This window comes from Pseudopodoces humilis, chromosome 26 (genome assembly GCF_049639895.1).
Source record: "Pseudopodoces humilis isolate 2021_Gansu_Grassland_sample_001 chromosome 26, ASM4963989v1, whole genome shotgun sequence".
Taxonomy (NCBI): Eukaryota; Metazoa; Chordata; class Aves; order Passeriformes; family Paridae; genus Pseudopodoces; species Pseudopodoces humilis.
Genome location: NC_142225.1, coordinates 1,842,017 through 1,867,924, shown reverse-complemented (window position 1 = coordinate 1,867,924; position 25,908 = coordinate 1,842,017). Strand labels below are relative to the sequence as shown.

The window sequence follows — 25,908 nt, the reverse complement described above, 5'->3', positions numbered from 1 at the left end:
TCTGTCACCGGGATCACCCGGGAACAGCCGGGATCTGTCACCGGGATCACCCGGGAACAGCCGGGATCTGTCACCGGGATCACCCGGGAACAGCCGGGATCTGTCACCGGGAACACCCGGGAACAGCCGGGATCTGTCACCGGGATCACTCAGGATCACCGGGAGCGTCCCACGGCCCGGCCAGGGGCTCCAGAAAAGCTGCGGGAGACACCAAAAATCCGGGAATTCTGCTCCTCCTTGGGATTGCTGCTCCCTCCAGGGACTGTCACAGGTGTCACAGGGGTGTCACAGGGGTGTCTCACGGGTGTCACAGAGGTGTCACAGGGGTGTCACAGGGGTGTCACAGGGGTGTCACAGAGGTGTCTCAGGGGTGTCACAGGGGTGTCACAGGGGTGTCACAGGGGTGTCACAGGGGTGTCACAGAGGTGTCACAGAGGTGTCTCAGGGGTGTCACAGGGGTGTCACAGGGGTGTCACAGGGGTGTCACAGAGGTGTCACAGGGGTGTCACAGGGGTGTCACAGGGGTGTCACAGGGGTGTCACACGGGTGTCACACGGGTGTCACAGGGGTGTCACAGGGGTGTCACAGGGGTGTCACAGAGGTGTCACAGGGATGATTCTGCCCTGGGCTTTCCCACCTGGGCTCCACTCCAAGCGGATTCCAGAACAGAATTCCAGAATGGTTTTGGTGGGAAGGGACCTTAAGGTTCACTCAGTTTCACTCCCTGCCATGGCAGGGACACTTCCACTGTCCCAGGCTGCTCCAAGTCCCGTCCAGCCTGGCCCTGGACACTTCCAGGGATCCAGGGGCAGCCACAGCTTCTCTGGGCACCTGTGCCAGGGCATCATCACCTTCACAGGGAGGAATTTCTTCTCAATTTCAATCTTAAACTCCCCATTTTTGGCTTGAAGCCATTCCCCGTTGTTGTCACTGCGGTTCCTGCAGAGCAGCTCTCCTCTCTCCTCCCTGTAGACCCTTCAGACCCTGGAAGATGCTCTGAGGTCTTCACACAACCTTCCCTTCTCCAGGCTGAGCCGCCCCGAGCAGCCCGTCCTGTCTGCACTGGGAGCTGCTCCCGTTCCTTTATCTCACCTCCATGGCCCTCCTGGGATCGCTCCAGCACTTCCACATCCTTTTAATGCTGGGAGCACCAGAGCCGGATCCAGGCAATGCCAAAATCCCCGTTCCACTGCCAGGGACCCCCGTGGCTGGGACAGGGCTGTGTAGGCACCAAGAGAACGGCAGGAAAGGAGCCAGGGAGGCAGGAGGGCTCCGGGAGCTGCCTCAGCTCGTGGATGTCTTTATTGGGAGTCGGAACGTGGCACAGGCATGCGAACGGGACAGAGACAGGAGCGCTATTGTCTCGGTGACAGAGATATGGAACAGCGGCAGCAGGAGCCTGACCCCCCCAGGCCAGCCGGGATCCCCAAACCTCGGTCTCCTATTGCTTCCCATCCCCGGCCCCGAGCGCCCCGTGCCCGTGGGATCGGTGCCCGGAGAAGGGATCCCAGCGGCCGTGTGGAGGTGCAGGGGTGGGAGATGTCCCGGTGAGCGGCTGGATCTCCCCGGCTGGAGGTGAGGTGCAGCCAAAAGCGTGGGCGAGGCGAGGGGGCAGCCCAGGGGTGCTGGGGCAGCGTGGCCGTGGCAGGGCTGGCACCAGGAAGGGAAACGGGGCTGTCCCCAACATCCCTCCAGACCCCGCTGCTCTGCAGCACCTCTTGGGGAGACCCAGATGCCAACCCCACCCCCAGCGATGGAGCTGGAGCTCTGGGGAGAGAAAACTCCTTGGGAAGAGTTCCCTGGGCTCTGGGGGGAGCATCCCTGGGGGAATGCACATCCCAGCCTCGGGGAGAGCATCCCTGGGCTCTGGGGGGAGCATCCCTGGGGGAATGCACATCCCAGCCTCGGGGAGAGCATCCCAGCCTCGGGAGAACATCCCTGGGCTCTGGGGGGAGCATCCCTGGGGGAATGCATCCTTTAGCCTTAGGAAGAGCATCCTTGGCCCCTTCCAAAGCGTCCCTCGGGATCCACGTCCCTCCCCCTTGGAGAAGGCATCCCTTGGGGAGGGCACCCTGGCCAGGGCGCTGCCTGCATCCAGCTGGGGCTCAGGAGAAGGTGACCACCTCACCCTGGGGGTAACTGGAAGCGAGGGTGTCCTGGCAGGAATCTGCAATTAAAGACATAGACATTAAACACGCCATTAGTTTTTGCTTCCATGAACGTGGGGAGAAATAGGAGAGGGACACGGAGCTTCCAGGGGACCCCCAATTAGCAGGATGCAGAAAACAGAGTAACCACAAAGTGAAGTGGCCTTTTCCAGAGGGATAAATGCTGCTGTGGCATCGGTGAGTCGGGGGAAAATGGTTTAAAAAGGCCTCAGAATGGTGGCAGAGATGGAGACTTGGGAAATGATTCTCCAAGAGAAACCACACATGGCATCAGGGTGATTTTGAGGGTATAAATGAAAAGCAGGGGGAAAACATCACCCTCACCACATCCCTCTCATCCCTCTCCTCCCAAAAAGCTGCTCTTGCCCAAAACTTCCCAAGCCAACCCCAAGCCAGATGTCCCAAAGCCAAGGCTGGTGCATTAATCCCTCAGCGTTTTTTCTTCTCCCTCTCTCCCTCTCATTTGCTATCATTGAATTAATTATCATTGATTGGAGCTCTGAGTCACCCCAGCGCCTCTCCCCATGTGCCAGGGCCCAGGTTCCAGGCAGGGAGAGCGCCTGATCCACCCAATAAACCAAAAATTGTGCTTTGAACCTCACCCCCAGCTCCTGCTCATGAGTTTGACCCAGCTGCCTCCCCTGCAGACCCAAGAGAGCTCCAAAAACCCCTCCTTTCACACAAAATAAAGGTCTCTCTCTCCATGGAGCAATGAGCAATGCCCAGGCATGGAGGCTTTTCAAACCTCACATCCCAAAAACCCCCTGGGGATTAGAGGAGCTCTCCTCCCTCTGTGGGCAGGAGAGCTCCCCACCTCTGAAGACAAAAAGCTTTGAGGACCCAACAACATCCCCCTGCAGCAATTTGGGGACCAGCAGTGCCCAGGCACGCAGCAGCTGCTGAAAAATATCCCAGCTCTTGCTTCAGTCACTCCTGCAAGCAGCTAAAAGCTCTTGGCAGGGCTCATGTCCTGCTAGAAACATTCCCCATCAGGTCGATTGATTTACCAAGGGCACGACTTGGCTTTTAACTCCCATCTCCTCCTCCCCGTTCAAAGCCATTTTATGTGTTAGCTCGAGACCTGCTGCCCACAGCCTCCAGGGACCTGCCTTGGAAAGCAGCTTCCCAGCCTGGGACAAAAATTAGCACGACTAGAAATAAATAACAACAGCCCAGATTTTTATTTTTTTTTGTCCCCCAGACAAAGGCACCATGAGAAAACAGCCCTCCTGTCTTGGTGTATCAGCTCTCACCCTCACGGCCCCTCGGTGACCTCCAGCCCCTTCCTCCAGCCTAATTTGGGGTGCAGATCTGCCACCAGCCTCTGTAGGGAGCTGCCCTGGGCAAGGCAGGAGCCTTGGCACAGCCCCAAATATCCAAATACCCAAATACCCCCGAGGTTTGCTGCTCTGAGCCATCAGCCCCAGGTTTCCCCTCACGGGGAGTTCACATCCCCGACACCCAGCACAAGCTCTGGGTCAGCCCTGCACTGACCCTGCTCAGCCCGAGGAGGGTTTGGGGTGCTGGGGGATTGCCCAGCACTGCACCCAGAACCCCCAGGGCAGGGGGGGATTCTGCCCTGCTCAGGGGAGACCCCACAGGCAGAGCTGCCCCCAGCATCAGGAGCACCTGGAGCCCCTCTGCTCTGGAGCCAGGCTGAAGAGCTGGGGGGGTTCACCTGGGGAAGAGAAGGCTCTGGGGAGATCCTGGGGCTCCAGGAGAGCTGCAGAGGGACTTTGGAGAAGGAAGAACGGCTTCCCACTGCCAGAGGGCAGGGCTGGATGGGATATTGGGAAGGAATTCTTCCCTGTGAGGGTGATGATGCCCTGGCACAGCGTGCCCAGAGCAGCTGTGGCTGCCCCTGGATCCCTGGAAGTGTCCAAGGCCAGGCTGGATGGGCTTGGAGCAGCCTGGGATGGTGGAAGTGTCCCTGCCATGGCAGGGGGTGAAGTGGGATGGAATTTAAGGTGCCAATTCCCTGACTCTGTGATTACTTTTCCACAGGCACCAGGATGCATCCCCTGCCCTCGCCTGTCCCACACAGGAGGAAGCGTGACCCTCCTCCCAGAAGTTCACAGAATCCTTCCTGAGCCTCCATCCACCTTTTCCATGGGTAAAACATAAGGCTCAGTTGCCCGGGTGGAGGTAAGGAAGTAACAGGCTGGGAGCTGGGAGGCTCCTATTTATAAGCTCAACTGCATCCTATTTTGCATCTGCCTCTGCTCTCCCTGTTCCTCGTCAGCACGGGCAAGCCATGGGGTTGCTATTTATTTTCTGTTTTTCTTTATTGTCATCAAATAAGCAGCGAGGATTTTTCCTGGCAGTGCTGGGGAAGCCAGGAACAGGCTCCTTCTGGGTAGAGCAATTACTCTCTTGACATCTTCACCTCCTGCCCGGCTGCCTGACAGGCCTTTCTATTTTCTCAGCTCTCTCCGGCATCTCCTGAGAAACAGAGCAGTTGTTGCAACAATAAAAATTAATACTTCGCAAGCAACCCGGGATCGTGGTGCAGCCTCCACCCAGAGCCCGACTCCGAGTCTTCCAGGAGGAAAAGAGAAGGAAGGAGTTGATGCTGGAGTGGGGAACTGCTCCCAGATCCCCCTGATCCAAATGCTGCTCTGCTTTGGCTCCTTGCATGGGGGTGGCTGGTCACAGGGGATTGATCCTTGTCCCAGGGTTCTGATCCTTGTCCCAGGGTTCTGATCCTTGTCCCAAAGTTCTGATCCATGTCCCAGGGTTCTGATCCTTGTCCCAAAGTTCTGATCCTTGTCCCAGGGTTCTGATCCATGTCCCAGAGTTCTGATCCATATCCCAAAGTTCTGATCCTTGTCCCAGGGTTCTGATCCATATCCCAAAGTGCTGATCCATGTCCCAAAGTTCTGATCCATGTCCCAGAGTTCTGATCCTTGTCCCAAAGTGCTGATCCTTGTCCCAAAGTGCTGATCCATGTCCCAGGGTTCTGATCCATGTCCCAGAGCGGGCAGACACCGGCAGAGGAATGTGAGGAATGCAGCCCGGCGTCACCCAGCACCTCTGGAGTGCTCCGGGCTGGACAGAGCTTGGAGCAGCCTGGCCCAGCAGGAGCTGTCCCTGCCCATGGCCCTTCCATCCCAAACTGTTCCATGGCTCCGTGGGCTCTGGTCCCGTTCCCACTGTCCCACGGTGGGGAGAGGGACACGGGGCACTAAAGGCTTTGTGTGGTCCCTCCCTGCCGGGCATCCCGCTGTCCACAGGTGAGGACACATTCCTACAACACTCCCAGTGCTCCTCCCTGTATTCCAGCTCATCCCATCATCCCACCCAGCACTCCCATCCCATCCCCAGGGAACGTCTCCTCCCCGTGCTGCCGTGCGCCTGCACACCCCCTGATGTTTGGGGTTTTTTAATGCCATTTCAGGGCTTGGCCAGGGGCAGTTGGGCTCCTGTGGATTTATCCAGTTTCTCAGGAATAAATCCAACAGCTTGGCTTTCTCTCGCTGCCTTTTGCCTGGGCTGGAACGTGAGCTCCTACCAGATCCCTAAACACAGATAAGCCCTGCGAGGATATTCAGGGGAAGTATCGTATTCGTGCTCTATTCTTGTCCTATTCTCCAGGCAGCCAATTTTGGCCACTGTTTGAGATAAAAACCTGGGCTCCAGAGATATTTACAGGTCTGCTGTGATCCACTACAACTCCTCTTCTAATCTTACCTGGGGATTAACCCGTGCTAACTCGCCCCCAAAACCAACCCAGACCCCGCCTAAAAATAACAACAAGCTGTTTTCTCCTCCTGCATCCCCCAAATCCTGCTCAGAAGAAGGCGGGGAGGAAGAGGGAGAAGATGCGATGGGTTTTTCAGCAGTTTGGTGCCTCCCACTGAAATCCCTCCATCTCCCTTTCGGGGCTCAGTTGTTTTAGAGGAGCTTTTTGCACATTAGTCATCCCTTCTCCCGGGTTGCATAACGCCCCAGCTAAAAATTGCATCCTGCCGGCTCCGTGTCAGCTCATGCCCAACCCTCCTTGCTCGGGTGGGGATGAGATTTTGGGGGGTCCACCAAAGGTTTTCCACCCCGAGAAACCACTCTGGCGTTGGGATGAGCTGCTCTGGGAGCCTGAGGGGGCAAAGGCAAGGATGGGATCTCCTGGGATCTGCGGCTGCTCTGGATTTAACCCTCGACCTCCAAGAGACTCAGACCCCAAAGTTTGAGCATCTTGATGTGATTCTTCTGCAAGAGACAGGGTTTCACAGCCGGCTCATCCCCAAAGTCAGCGCGTGACCTTGGATAAATCACCTGTGATCCAAAGAACACTGGAGTCATGGAAGGTCACCTTCCCCCTGGCAGGGATATTCCAGCTCCTCCTGAGGAAGGAAGGAAGGAAGTGGCGGAAGGAAGGAAGTGGCGGAAGGAAGTGGCGGAAGTGGCGGAAGGAAGTGGCGGAAGGAAGGAAGGAAGAGGCGGAAGGAAGTGGCGGAAGGAAGGAAGGAAGGAAGTGGCGGAAGGAAGGAAGTGGCGGAAGGAAGGAAGTGGGGGAAGGAAGTGGCGGAAGGAAGGAAGGAAGGAAGGAAGGAAGGAAGGAAGGAAGGAAGGAAGTGGCGGAAGGAAGTGGCGGAAGGAAGGAAGGAAGGAAGGAAGGAAGGAAGGAAGGAAGGAAGGAAGGAAGGAAGGAAGTGGCGGAAGGAAGGAAGGAAGTGGCGGAAGGAAGTGGCGGAAGGAAGTGGCGGAAGGAAGTGGCGGAAGGAAGTGGCGGAAGGAAGGAAGGAAGGAAGGAAGTGGCGGAAGGAAGGAAGTGGCGGAAGGAAGGAAGGAAGGAAGGAAGGAAGGAAGGAAGGAAGGAAGGAAGGAAGGAAGGAAGGAAGGAAGGAAGGAAGGAAGGAAGGAAGGAAGGAAGGAAGGAAGGAAGTGGTGGAAGGAAGGAAGTGGCGGAAGGAAGTGGCGGAAGGAAGTGGCGGAAGGAAGTGGCGGAAGGAAGTGGCGGAAGGAAGTGGCGGAAGGAAGGAAGGAAGTGGCGGAAGGAAGTGGCGGAAGGAAGTGGCGGAAGGAAGGAAGGAAGGAAGGAAGGAAGGAAGGAAGGAAGGAAGGAAGGAAGGAAGGAAGGAAGGAAGGAAGGAAGGAAGGAAGGAAGGAAGGAAGGAAGGCTGGCTGATTTGGACATGTGCTGACTGCTCCTCCTGGCAGCTCCTTCTCCACACCAAGGGAAACTGATGAAGGGAAACCAGCAGGAGGGTCCTGGCTGTGGGATCTGCCATAATCCATCCCAGCTTCTTGCAGATGCAGGGACTGTGGAATCAGAATCCTCAAAGCTGGAAAAGTCCTCCAAGATGATCAAGTCCAGGCTGTGACCAGCCTTGCCCCACAGGCATCCTCCTCCTCCTCACTGAGCACCAACCTCAGTTTGCCCACGATGGAGGGGAAGGGTCTGACCCCAGAAAACTCTTGTGGCTCTTTGTTTTTTAAAGACACCCAAATCTAAGCTCTCCTCCCCGGAGGCTCCAGCCCTGACTTGCTCAGAGTGAGGAAAGAGGCCAAGAGAGCACCAAGGAGGACTCAGGGCCAGGGCTGGGCCCCCCAAACCATCCCCTTGCAGCCACCCAAACACCTCCAGGGAGGCTGAGCTGGACAGAACCGAAATGAGCCACAGGTCAGGGGCTGAAGGGTTTGTTCTAGTACAGGAAGACACCTGGGATCATCCAAAATCACCCCAAATCCGATACACGTGAGCCAAAGCCAGCAGTGCAAGAGGGAGTTTGACTCTCCAGCCTCATCCTCCTGGGGATGGGGAGAGTCTGCTTCAAACCCAGCTCCCCATGGGAATGTTCTGCTCCACCCTCACATCCATTGCAAACAAAGATTCATCCCCCATTTATTTAGGCATCATTCTGCCTCAAATCTCTCTCTGGCCCAATATTCAGCACCAGCAGCTTTCCCTTTATTCCTCTTCCCACCACTTCCCAGCTCTTCATGGGAGTGTCCATAGCTTTTGTCCCAGCCTCTGTGTGCCCCCTGCACCCTCTCCCAGGGCCCTCCAGCCTCCACCAGGTCTCAGGGCTGGTTTCCAAGGCCTTCAGGCCCATCCCTGAGGCTGGAAGGAGAAGCAGACACAATCTGGGAAAGAACAAGTAGGATTTAGGCGGAAAAAGGCACAAAAAAGAGGGGAACCACTGCTGGGCAGGGAATAGAGGTTTATTCATCTGTTGCCTCCAGAAACTTGAGACTGGTTTTAAAACAAACCAAACAAAATAAAAGCTAAAAATATATGAATTCAGCCATTTCCAGCACAATGAGATATAATTTTATGAGTCAACTTGTCCTCCTCGTGTTTCCACCAGCCTTTAGCCCAAAGCAGACGGCCCACGGGAGGGAGGGCTCGACACCAGAGGGAATTGCAGGGTTTATTTGGGATGAATAAGGTCTCAAGGAGGGGAAAAGTCCCCCAACACCTACTCCAGGGACTGTCCGTACACGTGGACATGAGACAAGCTCAGTGGAGGCGTTACAGGTCCTGCGGCCGGGGCAGGGGGAGCTGGAGAGGGTCAGAACCAGCTCCTGGGGATGGAGAAATCCCAGCTGGGGCTGCTCTGGGCTCTGGAGACGCGGTGGGGCCGGGGGGACACACGGGGCACAGCGAGGTCCTTTTAGAGGATGGAGGGGACGGGGGAGCAGGGGCGCTGCAGGGAGCAGGGGGAGCTGCAGCGGGACGCCAGCGGAGCCAGGCCCACCGCGGATCCTGCCACACCATCTATGCTGCTCAGGCTCCGGGATTTTCCATAGCCTCGGTGAAGAAAACAGACAGGTTAGAGCCCAGCAGCCTCCTGCCCGAGGCTCGGGAAGCTGAGAGCGCCAGGCTGAGCCCCACACCCCGAGCAACCCCCTAGAAAAATTCAGGAAGGGATTTTTGAGGACAACCAGGCTCCCGTGGATCCTCCAGACCTTCCCACTCCCTTCATCGAGCAGCGCCGGCCAAATCCAGGACTCGAGAGTCATCAATGAGGAGACCAAATTGCTCTTGTAGGGTGTTGGGTTTTGTTTCCCAAATTGCTCTGAATGAGGAATGAGTCTGGGGATTTTGTGGGCTGAAGCAGACGGGGAAAAGCAGCAGAACTCAAACAAATATGGGATTTGGAAGGAGTGATTCCCCCAGCTCTGGTTTTTACACCCCTGTAGCAGCAAGCTGCTGCTGACACCTTCCTGTGTGGAAAGGAGCAGGTAGATGTGCTTATTATTTCCATAAGAAGTTGCATTAAAGAGCAGATATTTCTATTTCTTTAAGCATGGGGACCTTTCACACTCCCCCAAAGAGCCAGGAATTTCTCCAGCTTTTATTGAAAAAGCAACAGCCAGAAGAAATCTCCTCACAGGTCAAAAACCACTTTTCTTGCTGGAAAGACACAAAGCCTTTGCACTGAAAACTGCATTTGGAGCTCCACAGAGCACCACTGCTAAGGATGAGGCTGTTCCCTGGGTCTGGTGCCAAAAGATGGAAAATTGATGATGCTCCCAGCCGTGCTGAGCCCAATCTCCCCAGGCCTGGATCTTCCCTGAGGGCACCCGGGTGAGCAAACCCAGCCAAGCCTGGGCCTTCCCAAGGCACCAGCGAGTTCCAGGGAAAGCAAAGCCAGGGAAGCAGCGTGGGGGGGGTGGGGAGCAGAGGGAGGCAGCTCCTGACAGCAGAAAAACAAGGTGATGGATGGCCCCTTCGGCAGTGCCAGGCTTGGAACCCCTCCCCGTGTCCTGCCCCAGGAGCTCGTGGCACACCTTTGGGTTCTGCTTTGGTGCTGGTTGGGGCTTGGACCAGGGGTGTCACAGCAGGCCAGTCACAGCATCACCCTCACACACCCGCTCCGGGGGATGCCGAGACAGGAGCATCCCCTGGAAAGGCTCCAGGGCACCACCTCATCAAATCTGGGGGTTGACCCCTTCTGACACTTCTTTCCCAGCCCCAGCAGCCAGCAGGGATCCTTCAACCCCTCCCCACCTCTCAGCCCCCCAGGAGACACAGCTCCTCCAGCTGCCCAGCGGGGGCAGGTCCAGGGGACAGAGGGACACCTGCCCAAAGCTGCTGCTGACTCCAGCAAAGCTCTCCCCATCCCCACAGTGGAACAGAACAGGAGCAGGCCTGAGGAGAAGAGCAATTTCCTTATTTCTTGGCACGGATCCACACAGCGAGCGAGGAGGGAAGCGAGCACAGCCCTGAGCTGGGGGGAGCTGAGAGCTGCCCACCCACAGCAGCTGATGCAAAGACCCCTCTGCTCCCCACAACACTCCCAAAAAACCACACTGGGCTCATCCCTCCTTGCCTTGCTCTTTTCCCTGGGTGTGCTGAGGCTCTTTGAGGAGCTCAGGCGTTTCCTGCCGCCCCGAGCCGTGTGGGGGAAGCAGCCGTGCTGAGATCCCAGCGGTCCCTGAAAGCTTGGGGCAAGCCTGGGTGCAGCACCCAAACAGCAGCAGGAGGTGTTATGGGGTCGGGGTTTGCAGTGCAGGAAGCTGCTGCTGGGGCTTGTGGGGGTGATCTTTGCCTCTCATCCCAAACTGAATAGGAAATGGTGCAAACAGGTGCAGAAACAGGGTCAAAACCACGCTGCTCACTGATAAAGTCTCAAGCATCACATTTTGGGACAGGATTTCATAAAGATGTTTGATTTCCCCAGGGACCCTCTGCTAACCTGCCCCGAGCCCAACGCTTTGTTCTCTCCATCAGTTTATCCCAAGCCACGCTTGCAGGAGCACCTGGAAGGAGCTCAAGACTCGGTCCCTCAAGGCTTTCCCACCACACCCAGGGCCAGGTGTCACCAGAGTGAAGCCACAAGGCACACGGAGCTTGTGCTCTGCCAATTGCCACAGCTGATGAACAGAGCCGCTGTCCCAGGAACTTGCCCCAGGGCTACCTGGGGTCACCAGGACTGCTTTAGGATCAGCTGCCCATAAAAGAGCCCTGGTGGCCCCCGGGGCTCCTCCCGGACCGTGGCTCTGCTTGAACAGGCACAGGCTGGGAGCTGGTGGCAGCTGGGGTGGGGTAAAACAGGGAGGCAGCAAAGCCCAGGAATGTCCTGCTGTTGGGGACAGGGTGCCCCTCCTGTGGGGTCGTGTACCCGTGCAAATGTGGGCTGGTCCTCGGTTTCCCCCAGCCAGGCAACTCCAGGGGATGCTCCCGTGAGCATTCCCAGCTTGATCCCAGCCTGCATGCTCAGGCCATGGGAGTCGTGGCCCTGCACTGACTGCAAGAAACAGAGGGAAAATCAGCTGCACGATGCTCTGTGGAGCCAGAAATTGCTGTTAATGTGCTGATAAAGGAGGTGGAGATTTTTAAGAGACACAGAGATGTGGCACATGGGGACGTGGGTCAGTGGCTGAGTGCTGGGGGCAGGTTGGGCTCGTAGAGCTCTTTTCCAACCAAGTGATCCCGTGGTTCCATCCTAACCAGTCTCACTGGCTGGACTCATCCTGCCTCCCTATCCCTCCATCCGAGCACTGGACAGGGCCAGGACAACCCCGTGCCAAGGTGTCTGCACCCAGCAGGACACATTTTTGGGAACTGCTGAGCTGGACCCCAGTGCTGAGGGGAGATAAAGGGTCTGGAGCCATCCCTGGCAGCCAGGGAGCAAAGCAATACCACTGGAAACAGCCAGAGGAACCAGAAACACATTCCAGATAGGAGCCCACAGCAATCCAGCTTAATCTGCTGCAGGCTCAGGTCCAGAGGCAGGAGCAGCTCTTCTCTCTGAGCTGCCCCAACAAGACCAAGAGCTGGAGTCGGGGTTAAGCCACAATGGATGTTGAGATCTGCAGCTCATTCCCAAACCAGCTCCCTCTCCTGATTTCCACAGCTTGTACAGACACCAGTACCTGTCCCAGGATCTGACAGATGGCCATCACTGAGTCGGGCTCAGAACCAAGCTCATCACAATTTGCAGAGCTGCCAACATCCCAGTACCAGAACAAACAGCCTCAGCAGGAGATAAATCAAGACCAAGGGAAGAGGCACCGCTGCGGCTCCCAGCGGCTTTCAGCAGGAGGCTGCTTGGCCCCCTGGTCACCTCTGGTCACGTCTGGTCACCTCTGGTCACCTCTGGTCACCTCTGGTCATCTCTGGTCACCCCTGACCCCTGAACATTTCACTAGGCCAGCCCTGACCTCCCAGGACAGCCTCCCACCCGTCTGTCCCACAGCCCAAGCAGAACACGGGTGCTGAGGTTCCCTATTCCCAAAAGGTCTCAGGCACAACTGGAGCCCCTCTGGACACCAGCCCCAGCTTTCTCCAGGCACAACATCATTCCAGCAACATGGGGATGAGTGACCCGTGCACACCTTCTGTTTTAAAGTGTAAAAGGCTCTCTGAAATTTGCAGGGAGTACACCAGAACACCCCAAGAGCCATCACCACAGTGCCCTTTCAAAGAGCTGCTGCTGCCACCACACGAGGACAGAAATCTCCTGGTCTCCTGTGATGCAGTGATGGGATTTGGGAGTGAGTGAAAGCAGCTCTGGATCCTCAGCTCTTAGAGCTGCTCCTTCTCCTGTCTTCAGTGGGACCAGATTCAAATGCTTCAGCTGAAGCCTGACTTCAGCATTTTCTAAGGGGGAAAATCAGCACTGGCTTTCATCCCTCTCCTCCATCCCTTCCAGTTCAGCATTCCAGTCTGAAATGGGACTAAACCTCTCTCCCTTCTCCACACAAACAGGCAGTAAGAGACCAACTTCACAGGAAAAGGCACTCACAGGGAAAAAACATCAGGCTTTTCAAGCAGATATTTGATGGTACCCCGAGGATGAGCGAAGCTTTTCCTCTCTGTCCTCTTCCTGAGGCTGAGCAGCAATGCCAAAGGGAATCCTTGATTTCCCAGGAGGAAACAACCAATTCGCTTGTACTACTGATCAATGTGATTGTCCCAAACACCTCCTTGCTTCCCACCCCAGCAGTTCCAAAAGGAACAAACCCTGGAGGCTCTCCAAAGCACGAACAGCTCTTGGGGAGCGGCTCAGAGACCAGCACATCATCCCTTCTCCTGCTGGTCCCAGCTCCCAGGCACCATTCCCTGACAGCGACGGGCACCACTTGGTACCAGGGAGGTAGAAGTAGGTCAGCCCTGCAGCTGCAGCATCCCACGCCACCCTGGACACACAAAACACTGCACAACTGGAAAACTGAGCTGTGCCCTAAGAGTTATCCCAGCAACTGAGGGTGCAGCTTGATTTTGGGGCACTGTTTTTATCCTCTCTGGGGCTGGAGTGGTGGGAGATGGGTAGAGGAGCAAAGAAGCTTGAGACCAGGTTGGAGAAGATTTTGTTTTGTCATGGGAAGAAGAGTTGTATGTTTTCCTGACTCATCTCCCCCTCAGTTTCCCATGGAAAACCTCAACACTTAGCACAGCTCCTGTTCCAAACCCAGAGGAGCCTTTCTGGCAGCCCGGAGCTGCTGGCAAGGCAGCACTTGACACATCTCCCCACGCTCGAACCCACTGAAAGCCACCGGAGGGGAGAGGAAGGGAAAAGCCTCTGGATTCTTTTTTCCCTACTGAAAACCTTTTGGTCACCTTCAGTCACAACCTCAGCACGTCCCCAGGAGAGATGTCCCACTCACAGCATCCAGAGACGAGTGGACCCAGGGAGAGGAGCTGGGTTGGAGCACTCTGTCCCCAGGGAGGGCAGTGCAGCCAGCACGGGGTCACAGACCCCAGGTGGGGACAACAGGGGAAGAGAAAACAAAACGTGGAGCCAGCACGGAGAGATGTGTTGGACGGAGGTGAAGCAGATGGAGAGGCAGGAAGACGCGGATTTGGGGAGCAGAAAACAGCCAGGCAGGCGGATGGAGATGAACCAGTCTTGGATCGGCTCAACAGAACTCAGCCTCCACCTCTCCCTCCCCACCCGGGTCCTGCTCACACCTCCAGCCGTACCTTTCTGGATGCCTCCGTCCGCCGCACAGGAGAAGTCCCCCGTGGCCAGCAGGAAGCACGTGGAGGATTTCTTGTTCTTGTCCCGGGTGCTGGAGCGCCGCATTGGCCGCTTCTCCTCGTCCGTCGGGGACAGCGGCTGCTCCTCGTCCGACAGCACCACGTTGGCCTCACCGTTCTGCTTGGAGTCTGCAAGGAGGTGGCAGAGACCCATCAGCAGCTGACAAACCCACGGGAGAAAGCGCTCAGGGCAGCCAGAAGGGGCTGGTCAGGCCGGGCAAGGAAGCAGAAGAGCAGGTTGCAGGTGGCCCAGAGCAACATTCACCAATTCGGGTGCTGGACCTGGACACGCTCATTTAGAGCAGCCAGGGGAGAAGGACAAAGACAGACGTAATTCCAAGCAGCTCTAGTCCTGCTGAGGGTTATAAAACCTGCATGAAGCCAAAGCTGGGGATGAAACACCCCAGGTTTTTGAGATCCACCCACCTAATTGGAGGGAATTAGCTCTCCAAAATTCACACTGCTGAGGAACGGGCTGCTCAGGGTAGTGGGAAGTGCTAATTTATGTCCCCTGGCTCCCTGGTTCATTGGCTGGGAGGATGCTCTGCCACGTGAGGGCCTGGCCTGGGCTCCTGGCTCTAACTGTTCCCTGCTGCCAGGGCTCCTGGGGCAGATCCTCAGGCATGTGGGAAAAGGAGATTTATAAAGGAAAAGAACAGTTTGGGGCAGCTGGAGCTCCCTGTTTCCCCACCAGGGGAAGGCCCATCACTGTTGAACACGTGTGGCCAGATGTGCATCTGCCCAGGGCTGACCCCAGTGTTGGTGCAGGACACAGCCCCACCATGGGAACTCCTGTTCCAGACACCCCAGAGGTGCCACTGGCAGCAAACCAAGACAAAAAGGGCCAGAGCAGCCAGCATGGCCAGCACTGGCAGCGGGGCAGGGCTCGCACAGACCCCCAGAGTTAGCCCAAGGGATGGTCCCCACAGCTACCCACAGCTGGGCTGTGCCTTCTCCTCATCCAAAGGGAAGACTGCCCAACCCTCAAACTTCAGCTCAGTGTGTGAGACAAAAAAAAGAAACATCCAGGGGCTGGTTTTGCTCAGGATATGGTGCAGCAGGGCAGGGATTCAGTCTAGCAGCAGATGAATGAGGAGGTGGGGTCGAGCCCCAGGGAATGTCCATGGATTGATCAATGGACAATCAAAGTTACCCTGATTTATGGTGGGAGGAAGCAAAGGAAAAATCTGTCCCAAAGGCATGACCAGGCTAACATGGGAGTAGGGCAAGCGGCCTTAGCTCTGTCACTGTGAGGGAGAGGCAGGCTAGGTGGGGACACCTTGAAACCCACCGTGGTGACTTGATGTGTGCCATCAGGAGGAGAGGATGTAGCCCTTGGGGAAGCAGGATACGGCCCTTGGGGAAGCAGGATATGGCCTTTGGGGAAGCAGGGTGTGACCTTTGGGGAAGCAGGATATGGCCTTTCCCCCCTGCCTGGATGGGGAATTTGACCTGCAGTGCCCTGGTCCACCAGCATAGCCCCCAACCCTCACACCCAAAGGGCCCAGCCCTTTCTGCCCCAGCCCAGAGCTGGGGCCACGTCCTGCCTGCACAGGGGAGCAAAGGCATCGCCTTGAGGGCTCCTGGAGGTCTCCCCCTCCCTCGGCCCCACCTTTGGGGTCTCACCTGACCGTTTCCGCTCAGTCGCCCCCTCCTCTACTGCCAATGGGCAAGTGTCGCTCTGGGTGCTGTTCCGGGGGGAGTTTTCCTCGGATTTGCCGTAGGTGGGGGAGTCCAGCGGGGCCGGACGGGGTATATGCTTTTTCTTCTTCTTTGGCAGCTTCTGCTTGGCCATGGCCAATGAATAGTACATCCCAAAGTTATTGACGATGACGGGCACGGGCATGGCAATGGTCAGCACCCCGGCCAGGGCGCACAGGGCCCCCACCACCATCCCCGACCAGGTCTTGGGGTACATGTCACCATAGCCCAGGGTCGTCATCGTGACCACGGCCCACCAGAACCCGATGGGGATGTTCTTAAAGTGAGTGTGGTCGCTCCCGGTGGGGTCGGACGTCTTGGCTCCAATCCGCTCGGCGTAGTAGATCATGGTGGCGAAAATCAACACCCCCAAGGCGAGGAAGATGATGAGGAGCAGGAATTCGTTGGTGCTGGCTCGGAGCGTGTGGCCCAGCACCCGGAGACCCACAAAGTGCCGCGTCAACTTGAAGATCCGGAGGATGCGGACGAAGCGCACCACCCGTAGGAAGCCCAGCACGTCCCGGGCAGCTTTGGAGGACAGGCCACTGAGACCCACCTCCAGGTAGAAGGGCAAGATGGCCACGAAGTCAATGATGTTGAGCAGGTTTTTAATGAAGAGAAGCTTATCTGGGCAGCAGATGATGCGAACCAGGAACTCGAGGGTAAACCACAGCACGCACACCCCTTCGATGTAGGTGAGGATGGGCTCCGTCTCCACTTTGTGCGTCAGCAGCACCGTCGTGGTGTTGCCAACCACCAGGGTCTCCGTCACGTTGACGTCGATGTTGAAGGCCTCGTGCGTCTCCAGGCAGAAGGTTGTGATGGAGACCAGGATGAAGAAAAGCGAGGCGAAAGCAACCACCTGTGAAAGTCAAAATTACACGGGCTGTGAGCTGATGTGGGACAACCTCTTCTGTTTGGAGGTCAAAACTCTCCAGGTGCTGCCACCCACTGCCCCAGGACCAAGGGTGGAGAATGAGGACGGATCTCTGGACCTCTCCCATGAGCTGGCAGCAAACCTCAGTGCTTGGGGCCATCAGTCCAGGACCTTTCTCCAAGTGCTACGATCTGTACAGGAGAAGGAGTGCTGGAGGTGTGCCAGGAATGGCAGTGGTGGGGATGAGGGAGAACTGGGACAGGCTGGGACTGGAACAATCCTCCAGTGGGAGCAGACATGGAAAGGGAATTTTGACAGGACAAATTCAAAGAGCTTTCCCCCACACCCATCACTAACCCCTCCAGAAGCCAGGTTCATACTTCACAAATGTGAGCTTTGGGGTCTGGATGTGTCAGAGATGTCCTTTGCCCTCTCCCTGGGGGTCCATGGTGGGTGACGGGCCCACAGAAGGTCCAGGACTGGGAGGGCAGCACAAGGAGAGGAGCAGGCAGAGCTCAGCCTCCTGCTGATGCCTGGACCTGGTGACACCCAGATGTTCCCATTTCTCCATTGCTCTGCCCAAGCAGGGAGATCATTGCCCCCTCCATGTCTCCTCCTCTCGGATGTGAGCGAGGAGGGGCTGGCAGCACGCATTGGAAGTCACAGGCTGTGTCACAAAGTACCACCTTGTTGTGCTCCCATCAGTCCTGGGATGGGATCACATCAGGATCCCAATCCATCATGATTCTGCTCCCTCCCTCATGGCAATCCCATGACCTGGAGCATCTGTTTCCAAGAGCCACGCCCCCATCCCCCCCACCAAAAAAAAAGCTTCAGAGCAGAAGAACTCTTGTTCTACCTTCCTCCAGCACAGAAGCACGGTGGTTTTGGCTCCCAGGGAGCAGGTCCTGCTGCAGCCCCTTCGCTGCACCTGCAGCAAGCAGGACGTGACCTCTTGCTGTCAAACCCACCCAAGCGGCTGTGCTGGCAGAGCCGCACTGTGAGGCTGCTCCAGGCGACAGCCCGGATCCTCGGCTGGAGTGAATCAGCAGCAGAGACAGCCTGAGTCACGCTAGAGAAACACCCGGCCCCGGACAGCGGCAGGGCCGGCAGCCCCGAGCCTGCCAGAGCATCCCTGAGGGGTGTCCCCAAGGGCAGACCCGCGTGGGTCCGCCACAGAGAGCAGCAGCCCCACTAGAGTTTGGTGTGAAGTTTAAATCAGGCATTAAATGATGGAGAAACCTCTGGAAGATGATCCTCCTGCCCCAGTGGGAGACACCTGCTTGGGGATGGAGCGAGATGCTCCTCACCCCTCAGTCAGATCCCTTTGGACCCTGCATGGGGATTCAGCTCTGAAGGCTGATCAGCCGTGTGCGGTTTGGGAAACAAATCCAACAAAACTGGGATCTTAAAGCAAGGCCAGCTTAACCAGACAAGTGTCTCTACACAGCGGTGGCACAGCCAAAATAATCCGCTTTGCAGCTGAGGGCTGAGTCACGTTCCTGAGCTTCCCCATATGGGGAATCTTGGGAAAACCTGAGGAGTAAAAATTTAGACTTAAAGCAAAGTAGAAAGAAAAAAATCACCCAGGAAGGTAGTGAGACCATGCAAACACTTGAGTAATAAAGCAACCCTGCTGCTGGGTGTGAGGTGAGACCTGATTTAGCCCAAGGAGCAAAATCAGCCTTTAAAAATAGCAGAGTTGGATTCACAGCCGGTGCCAACCATAGTGTCCCCCCCAGAGTGCTGCTCCAGTTCTGTGTCTGACCCAAGATGTCTCACCTCAGCTTCAGTCTCTGCTCCAAGTTCTTTTCCAAAAATGTCTTTAAAACAAATTCTATGTATAAACCCAGTACTACCAGTACACAGCAGAACTCCCTCCAGAACATGCTGATGTTCTACACAATCTTGACCTGCACTCAACAGCTTGAGATAGGTGTTCCCAAAAGATCCATGAGCCTACAGAGCCTGGAAGTCCCCATGAAAGTGAGGTCAGGACTCCCCAAGCTGGGCTGCAAAGGGAAAAAATAATGAGGAGCTTCATGTAAGAAGAGTTTGGACGTAGAGGCAAAATCCCAGCCAGGGCAGGTTCCCATGGGGAAGAAGAATGTTGAGCTCCAGATGGGACAGCAGTTGCACCAGGGACCAAATATTCCCTGGGTGGATTAGACTGAGGAGCCAGGGACGCATGGCCATGGATGGTGCATGGAAAAGAGGCTGAAACATGGCAGAGATCTCTAACCACGTACTCACAGTCGCCAGCTCAGGAGGAGAAATGCTGGAGGGAGGGAGGGAAAGACAGAAATAACAAGGAGCCAACTGAGTCAGGGCCCGAGGGGCTGCTCCATGGAGAGGAGCGAGGACCGGAGAAATTCAGCCCTTGAGACTCTTAGTCACAGCTGCCACACAGAGAGGGAGAGGGTTTACATGGACAGCCCGGGACTGCTGCTTCCCAAGGTTTGGCAACGTGCTGTTCAGCGCTCCAGCACATTCCCTGCAGCCAGCAGCACCCCTTTGGCTCTGGAGAGAAAGGAGGACACCCCAAAATGAGGCATTAAAGAAATCCCAACCACCGCAAACCTCATCCACCACAAAAGCCAGGGCAGTGCCAGGAATGTTGTACCCACAGGGATGCTCAGGAATCCTGCAGTACTGGATGGTGACTCCAGCCAGGAACTGGGTGCACTCGCTTGGGCTGGTTGCCTTGCTCTGTGCCTCAGTTTCCCCTCTTGCCAGAGCAGTTCTCCTAAGCTATGGCAAAACGATACTGGTATTTATTCCTGTTGCCTCTGGAAGTTGATGGTTCCCATGGCACTGCTGAGCTGAACATTCATCTCGAGCAGTGAGAAGGAAGCAGGGAGATCCCAGTACCAACTGGTCCCACTCCAGCCCCAGTCGGGCCTCAATCACAACCATCACTGCTCCCTCCAATACATTCCTCCTGCTAAAGCCTTTCCAGGAGCAGCTCAGCACACAGGAAAAGCAGAACCAAATGACACCAGGGGGAAAAAGACTAGTTGAATTATTCTGCTTGGGTTTATTTTTAATTTTGTTTAATTTTTTATTTGGAGCTTTACACCACTCAGAGCATCTCTCCAAGGTGAAGAGTCCTCAGAGATGGGCAAAGGAGGGGGTACCCTTTTAAAACGGGTTCAGATCTTGCTGCCCGAGCACTCTCTGCCTGTGTGTGTTGCTCTAACATTTGCTGCAAAAACACCTCCTTGCCAAACTGACCCCTGCCCCGCGCGCTGCTCGTGGGTGTGAAATGCCTGCAGAATTTCTTACCATTGATGGGGTTTTTTTACACCTCTAAATGCATCCAGAATTCATCTCCATCCCAACTGCCTGCCTGTGTGTGTGTGCAGATTTATAAGCTGGGCGTGCCAGGGGCTGGGTGGGTACGGGTGGGTGTCGGGGGGTCGGTGGGCAGCGATTTGGGGATGATCCACGAGGAGCTGGGAGAGGAGACGGAGCGCAGGGAGCGCCGGCTGGGAGCCCGCAGACGCGCCTGGTTTGGGGGGACACATCCCGGGTGTGTTGGTGCCCGTGGGCAGGGAGCGGCTGCGTGCCCAGGGAGGGTGGAAAGGTCTCTGGTGTGTGTGCTCAGGTGTGCACACACTCGGTACCGGGACCACGCGTGGTGAGGGGACTGCGGGGCAGTGCTGGGTGTCATGGGCTCGGTGTGCTGTGGTGGGGACAGCGAGCAGGGGGGGCATGGCCACGGGGTGTCCCCTGGGGCTGCAGTTCCTGCACAGGAGGAGCGTGTGCTTGGGGACAACCACCAGAATCCCGTTTGCTGCAGGAGCTGACCCCCAGCCCTGAGCTCCACGCCACACCTGGGCTGTTAAATGTGGGATTTGGCATCATGCAGCCCAGCAAGAGGAACCCAAACATCCTATCCTAGAGCATCCCGAAACTCTGCCAGGAGTCAGCCCTGCCAAGGACAATCCCTCATCTCCGTGTGCCCAGGAGGTGCCCAGGGAACACTCGAGGGCACAAAGGGAACAGGGATTGTACTTGGCCCCGGTTTCAGCCCAGCTCTCCCCGATGTGAAGTGTTGGGAGGGCACTGGGAGACAAGGGAAGAGGTGTCCTGTAGGATGGGAGATGGCTCCCGTGCCCCACAGTAGGAGGGGACAGTTATGGGGTGGCCTCATGTAACCCACCAGGAAAGTCAGTCTTGCCCTCGAGGAGGGGCAGGTGAAGACACAACCCCGGCACGGCCCCACGCCACGTCCCGGCGCGTTTCGGGAGCTTACCCTTGCGGCCTTGGACGAGTAGGGATCCTCAAAGAGCGCCCACATCTTGGGCTGCCAGTTCCGGCAGCAGCCACCCCCTCCGGCAGCCCCTGCCGCCCCTGGGGGCCTGTCATCCATGCCCAGGCGCTGAAGGGCCATCTCCCTACCCCCTTCCTCTTCGGGCTCCTCTCCGCCAGCCCCTCCACCAGGCTCAGGACTCTCAAAGATGTCCAGGGCCTCTTCGGCGTCGCGGTGCTGGCGGTAGGTCATCCAGCAGCAGGGCTCCACGTCGGTCTCGTCGATGCCCCAGTAGGTCAGCTCCTCCTCGAAGAGGGGCCCGCAGATGTCCGCGGGGCAGTGCAGCTTCCCCGTGCGGTAGTAGTTGAGCACGTAGGAGAAGATCCCGGGGTGACGGTCGAAGAAGAACTCATTGCTTTTACCATCAAAGTCAAAGTTGCTCTGGGCGTCGGGGTCAGCCAGCCAGGCCAGGCGGGTGCCCGGCAAAGTCCGAAGGGTGCTCTTGTAGGTCTCATGCCGGGTGCCCCCTACATTGATGGTGATCTTGTCCGACTCTTCCCCTTTGCCCATCTCTTCCTTCAGGCATGTTTTGGAGGGTGGTTTATTCCCAGACTTGCGTCCACGGTAGGAGGAGACACACACCGAGCTGATCATAGATTTCGGTGGATGGGAGATGCCCACAGCGTGCACCCTTCCTCCGGGCGAGGATCTGGGGTTCAGCGAAGGCGGGAGGGGAGGACAGAGCTGGGACTGGGGAGGGGAAAAGGGGGGGCTCAGGCTCGGCTCTGGCCTCGGGGGGAGCAAGCTGGAGCCGCGCCGGACACCGCGGGCTGCTGGGGGACAGCAGGGGAGGCTGCAACCCCCACCCCCTCCAAAGCCACCCCCCCAAATAAAACCGCCCTAAACCGGGAGTCAGCCCAGCCCTGCCGGGCAGCAACAAGTGCGGGATGGAGGGGGCCAGGGGCGAGCAGGGGGTGCGGCAGCCGGGGGGGGATGCGGGCCCGGCCGGGAGGACGCTGGGGAAGGGATGGGGGGATGCTGAGCCCGGCCGGGCGGTGCGTCCCCCCCCTCCCGGTACCTGCAGCGCCAGGCGCGGGGGGGCCCCGCCGCCCGCCCCTCCCGCTCCGGCGGCTCCGCGCTCCCTCCGCCCCCCCCGGGCCGGGCTCGGGGAGGAGGGGGCGGCCGGGGGGCCCTTCCCCGCTTCCAGCGGGGAGAAGGGGGGATGGATGAGCCCTCTCCGCCTCCCCTCCCGCTCCCCCTCCCCGGGGGTCCCCGTTCATGCGTGGCCAGGCCGGGGGGGCCTGTTGCGCCCCGGCGGTGCCTCCCTACGGCGGCGGGAGCGGCTGCGGGGCTCGCCGGGGCTTTTATAGGGCTGGGAGCGAGCGGTGGGGTTACGGGAACCGGCGCCGCCCCGCCGGGGGGCCGGGGACCCCCAGCGCCCAGCCCCGCAGCCCGCCCGGTGCCCCCCCGGCGCTGCCCTCCCTCTCATCCCCGCATCCATCCCTCCCTCCATCCTCCATCCATCCCTTCATCCCCTCCACCCCCAGCCCAACCCTCCTCCTACCCCCGGGTCCCCCGCACCCCCCGGCACCGGCTCACCTCCCCGCGGGGCCCGACGTGCCGGTGAGGGTCTCGGGGGGTCGGTGTCAGCGAGGAGTGAACCCCGGACACCCCAGCTCCTCTTCGCGCCGGAGGGGAAATGCAGCCCAGAGCTGCCTGCGGATCTGGAGCCAGCTCTTGGCAGAGGCTCCCGCAGATCCCATCCCTCCCTGGCTCGCAATCCCTCGCTCACCGAGAGGTCAGGAGAGACCGACCCCGGGGCCGGTGGGGAGCTGGGAGGCTGCACTCAGACCTGAGCCCCCTTCCCTCCCACCACCCTCCCCGAGCATCTCTCCTCCCTGTTTCTGCTCCTGCGTGTGAGATGCCCCTTTCCCGCAGCGGCTGCCGGGGCTCGGGGTACCAACCACCCCAGCCCCGGGGCCCTTCCCCTAAGCCCCCTCCCCGGGGGGCTCCGACCCCCCCGGGATGCTGGTGATGCTCAGCCCCAGCTCCTGGGGCTGGCGAGGAGGTGAAGAGCTGCGGTGCCCCGGGGCCGGGGCTGTCACCCAGGTGAAGACCCGAGGGACTCATCCTGCCAGCGCTGTTTACTTCTGCACCGGCACTGCTGGTGCTGCTGCACCGAGGGGTGGGGGATGTTTTGGGGTCAATGGAGGGGTCCAGGCCCAGCACAGGCCTGTTGTTGGGGTGAGGCTCTCATCCAGGAGGGTCAGCACTTGGATAAGGGAGTTCTTGGTGCAGGGCGAGGGGACGTGGAGTGGGGGATGCTGCCTCAGCACCCCTCTCTGCACCTCCCTGGGCTGTGCTGTGCATTGTCACCCCGCCAGGGCCCCTCCTCACCCCTGCCCAGGTTTGTCCCCTCGGTGATGTGTCCCCAAAATCCGGGGGGCATGGAGGGGGCAGCTGGGGAAAGCGCTCCACCCAAAAAAATCCACGAGGCACGAGAGCCACGCTCGAATCTTACCACCAAGAAAGCCCTGCTCCAAGTGTGACTGCAACTCCACAGCTTCCAGGGCCGGATCCTGAGCGGGTGGAGGCTGGCGGAGCTCCACACCCAGAGCACCCGGAGCTGCACCAGCGGGAGAGCCTGGAGCCCGAGGGAAAACCGTGCTGGAAAAATCGAGCCTTGCATCACCGGCCAGGCATCGCAGCTCAGCTCCTCATCGTCGTAATGCGAGTTTGGCCAGGAGGAAGGAATGCTGCGACCTGATGCTAATATTTTATCTGTCCACTTTCATCCCGCCAGGAAGAGCTTCGTGCACCCAAGCGCGGCCGTTCCTGGGGTGGGAGGAGGTGGCCAAGCAGACAAATGAGTTGTTTCTGGGGAAGGAAGAGATCTTTTAACCAGCAACACCCGCCCAAAGCTGTCTGCTCTCTAAATATGCCTTCTGATTTTTAATGTCCATGGGAAAAAAAAAGAAAAAAAAAAAGAGAGAGAGAGAAGGAGAGAAAATGGAAAGAGCTGGATGAATAAGGGCCTTTTCAGAGCAAGGAGTTCTGCAGGGATGTCCTGCAAGGCTCAAGGCATCTCAGATAACATCCAGACAGAGGATGGAATAAAGAGCAGGACCTGGAAGATCTCAAGGAGGATCAGCTGTAACCTGGAAAGCCATGGGTGGGTTCTGAGGACATGGTAAGGGGTCTCTGGACCTCCTGACCCATGGCCTCTTCCCCTGAGCCAGCACAGTGCCCTGAGCCTGGCCCATGGTCCAGCACATCAGGCACATCCCCAGAGGTGGGGAGAGACCAGCAGGAGACAGCTCAGGATGCTCAGGGGGCTGAGGGGCCTCACACAGAGGCTGAGGTCCCTCGAGGTCTCTGTCCACGGGAGGACAGAGGAGGAGGGTGGACTGCAGCAGTTTAGGGAGAGACAATCCTGTTTTGGTGTAGAAACAGCCAAACCAACCTCTCCAGGTCCTTCCAGCCCAGAGTCCTGTTAATGAAAGGTGTGTTTTCCTCAGGAACCCTGGATGCCCCAGACAAGGTCTCTGCCCTCCCGTTTCTGGTGGGACAGATTCACCTCTGGTCTGTGTGTGGTGGCACCCAGGGCACTCCCCTCCCCAGGGCGGGATCCCCAAGAAACCCTTCCAGGCTCTCTGGTGGAGGTGCTTCTTCCCTAAAAAAGCTGTCACAAGCCGTGGACAAGCTCGGTCTCCTCTTTCTGCCAGGCGAATGTTTGAGCTACAGCTGCTCATTTTAGCAGCGCAGGTTCCATTAAACACCGGCAGAGTTTGCGGCCCCATCCCTCCCTGAGCTCCGCCTGGCAGGGGATGGAGCTCGCCCATGCCGATGGTTCCCGGGCGGGGAGCGCTCCCCGAGCTCCGGTGTGGCCGTGCTCTGGCACACAGTGCCACCTCGTGTCTCCCGGAGCCCCGACAGCCAAAGCACGGCCTGTGCCGGGCTCTGGGCAGGATCTGCCTCCATCCGCGGCAGCGCTGACGCAATTTCGCTCCATAAAAGCGACTTGGGAACGGGAGGGGGCTGGGCTGGGGACAGCGGTGGGGATTGTCAGCCTTTGGAATGAGCGAGAGCGGTTCGGGAGGTGGTGCTGTGACTCGGTTTCCCTGACTTTAAGCACCAGGATGTCCTTTTCCTTTCCGAGGTGCTCAGGGAATCGCAGCAGATGTTGCTGTAGCGGCTCCACCTCGTGTCCGAACCCACCTCGTGCTCAAAGCCTGGTCCAGAGTTGTTTTGAGATGGGACACCCAAAACCCACCCCCACATCCGACAGCATCATCCTTCACCTCCCACCAGGCTCCAAAACCTCTCTCACTGTCACAGGAAGTTCAATATTTATGGAGTTTTTAAAATAGAATGTATTTGGCTTAAGTTCCACATTTGGGCCCGTTTCTGCATTGCTTTTGCAGCCCCCAAGGGCCAGAATTGCCTTTTTCTGTTTGTTTCTCTCACCTGTTTTCAGGAAGCCCGTGGCACTGGGATTTTCTGGCCCCTGCAGACCCTCTCTCACCCCTGGGAGCACAGGATGGGCTGAGTTAGGCTGGCTCAGCACAAATCGAGCACTTGGCATTGCCCTGAGCTGGGATCTCCATCCCTCCTCCCACAGAGCTGGGCTGTGTTGGGGACAGAACTGCCCTACGTGTCCCATTGTCCTGGTCATCACTCCTGAGGGATGTTTACCCCCAGAGCTGGGTCCTGGGTGTCCTCTGGGACACAAATAACCCTGGGCCCCCTCCTGTCCCCTCCCTGGGCAGTGCTGCTCCTCCAGCTGTGTCAGACACTTGTCCCAGTCCTGCACCAGCATCTCCAGTGCCCAAAAGGCCTTCCCTGCCTCCCCACAGCTGTCCCTGTGTGGGGACAGGTTGAGCTCATGGCCATGGCAGCGGCCCCAGGGCATCCCCAGGGCGGGGGTCTCATCTGGATCCATCTCTCCCGATTTCTTCACTCCTCCCTCCTGAAACAG

General features: G+C 57.9%; 1 protein-coding gene and 1 long non-coding RNA gene across 4 annotated transcripts; one reads left to right on the top strand and one right to left on the bottom strand.

Moving 5' to 3' along the window:
* On the top strand, nucleotides 1-6,545 carry LOC148182554 (uncharacterized). The gene is made up of 3 exons (XR_015774551.1): nucleotides 1-271; nucleotides 4,173-4,313; nucleotides 4,595-6,545. It is a non-coding gene; the product is annotated as an uncharacterized LOC148182554 (long non-coding RNA).
* KCNC4 (potassium voltage-gated channel subfamily C member 4) lies at nucleotides 511-23,619 on the bottom strand. Of its 3 annotated transcripts, none has more exons than XM_088067183.1 (5): nucleotides 22,530-22,655; nucleotides 20,934-21,680; nucleotides 15,724-16,660; nucleotides 14,041-14,226; nucleotides 511-2,167 (listed from the first exon to the last, which is right to left on the bottom strand). In XM_088067183.1, the coding sequence occupies exons 2-5, from the start codon at nucleotides 21,582-21,584 to the stop codon at nucleotides 2,106-2,108; spliced, it is 1,836 nt and encodes a 611-aa protein (XP_087923309.1). In that variant the 5' UTR covers nucleotides 21,585-21,680; nucleotides 22,530-22,655; the 3' UTR covers nucleotides 511-2,105. The 3 variants fall into 3 exon arrangements, with proteins under 3 accessions (XP_087923309.1, XP_005530223.2, XP_087923308.1); XM_005530166.3 differs by lacking the exons at nucleotides 511-2,167; nucleotides 22,530-22,655 and adding exons at nucleotides 8,660-8,919; nucleotides 23,452-23,619; XM_088067182.1 differs by lacking the exon at nucleotides 511-2,167 and adding an exon at nucleotides 8,660-8,919.
* Nucleotides 23,620-25,908: the final 2,289 nt, after the last annotated feature.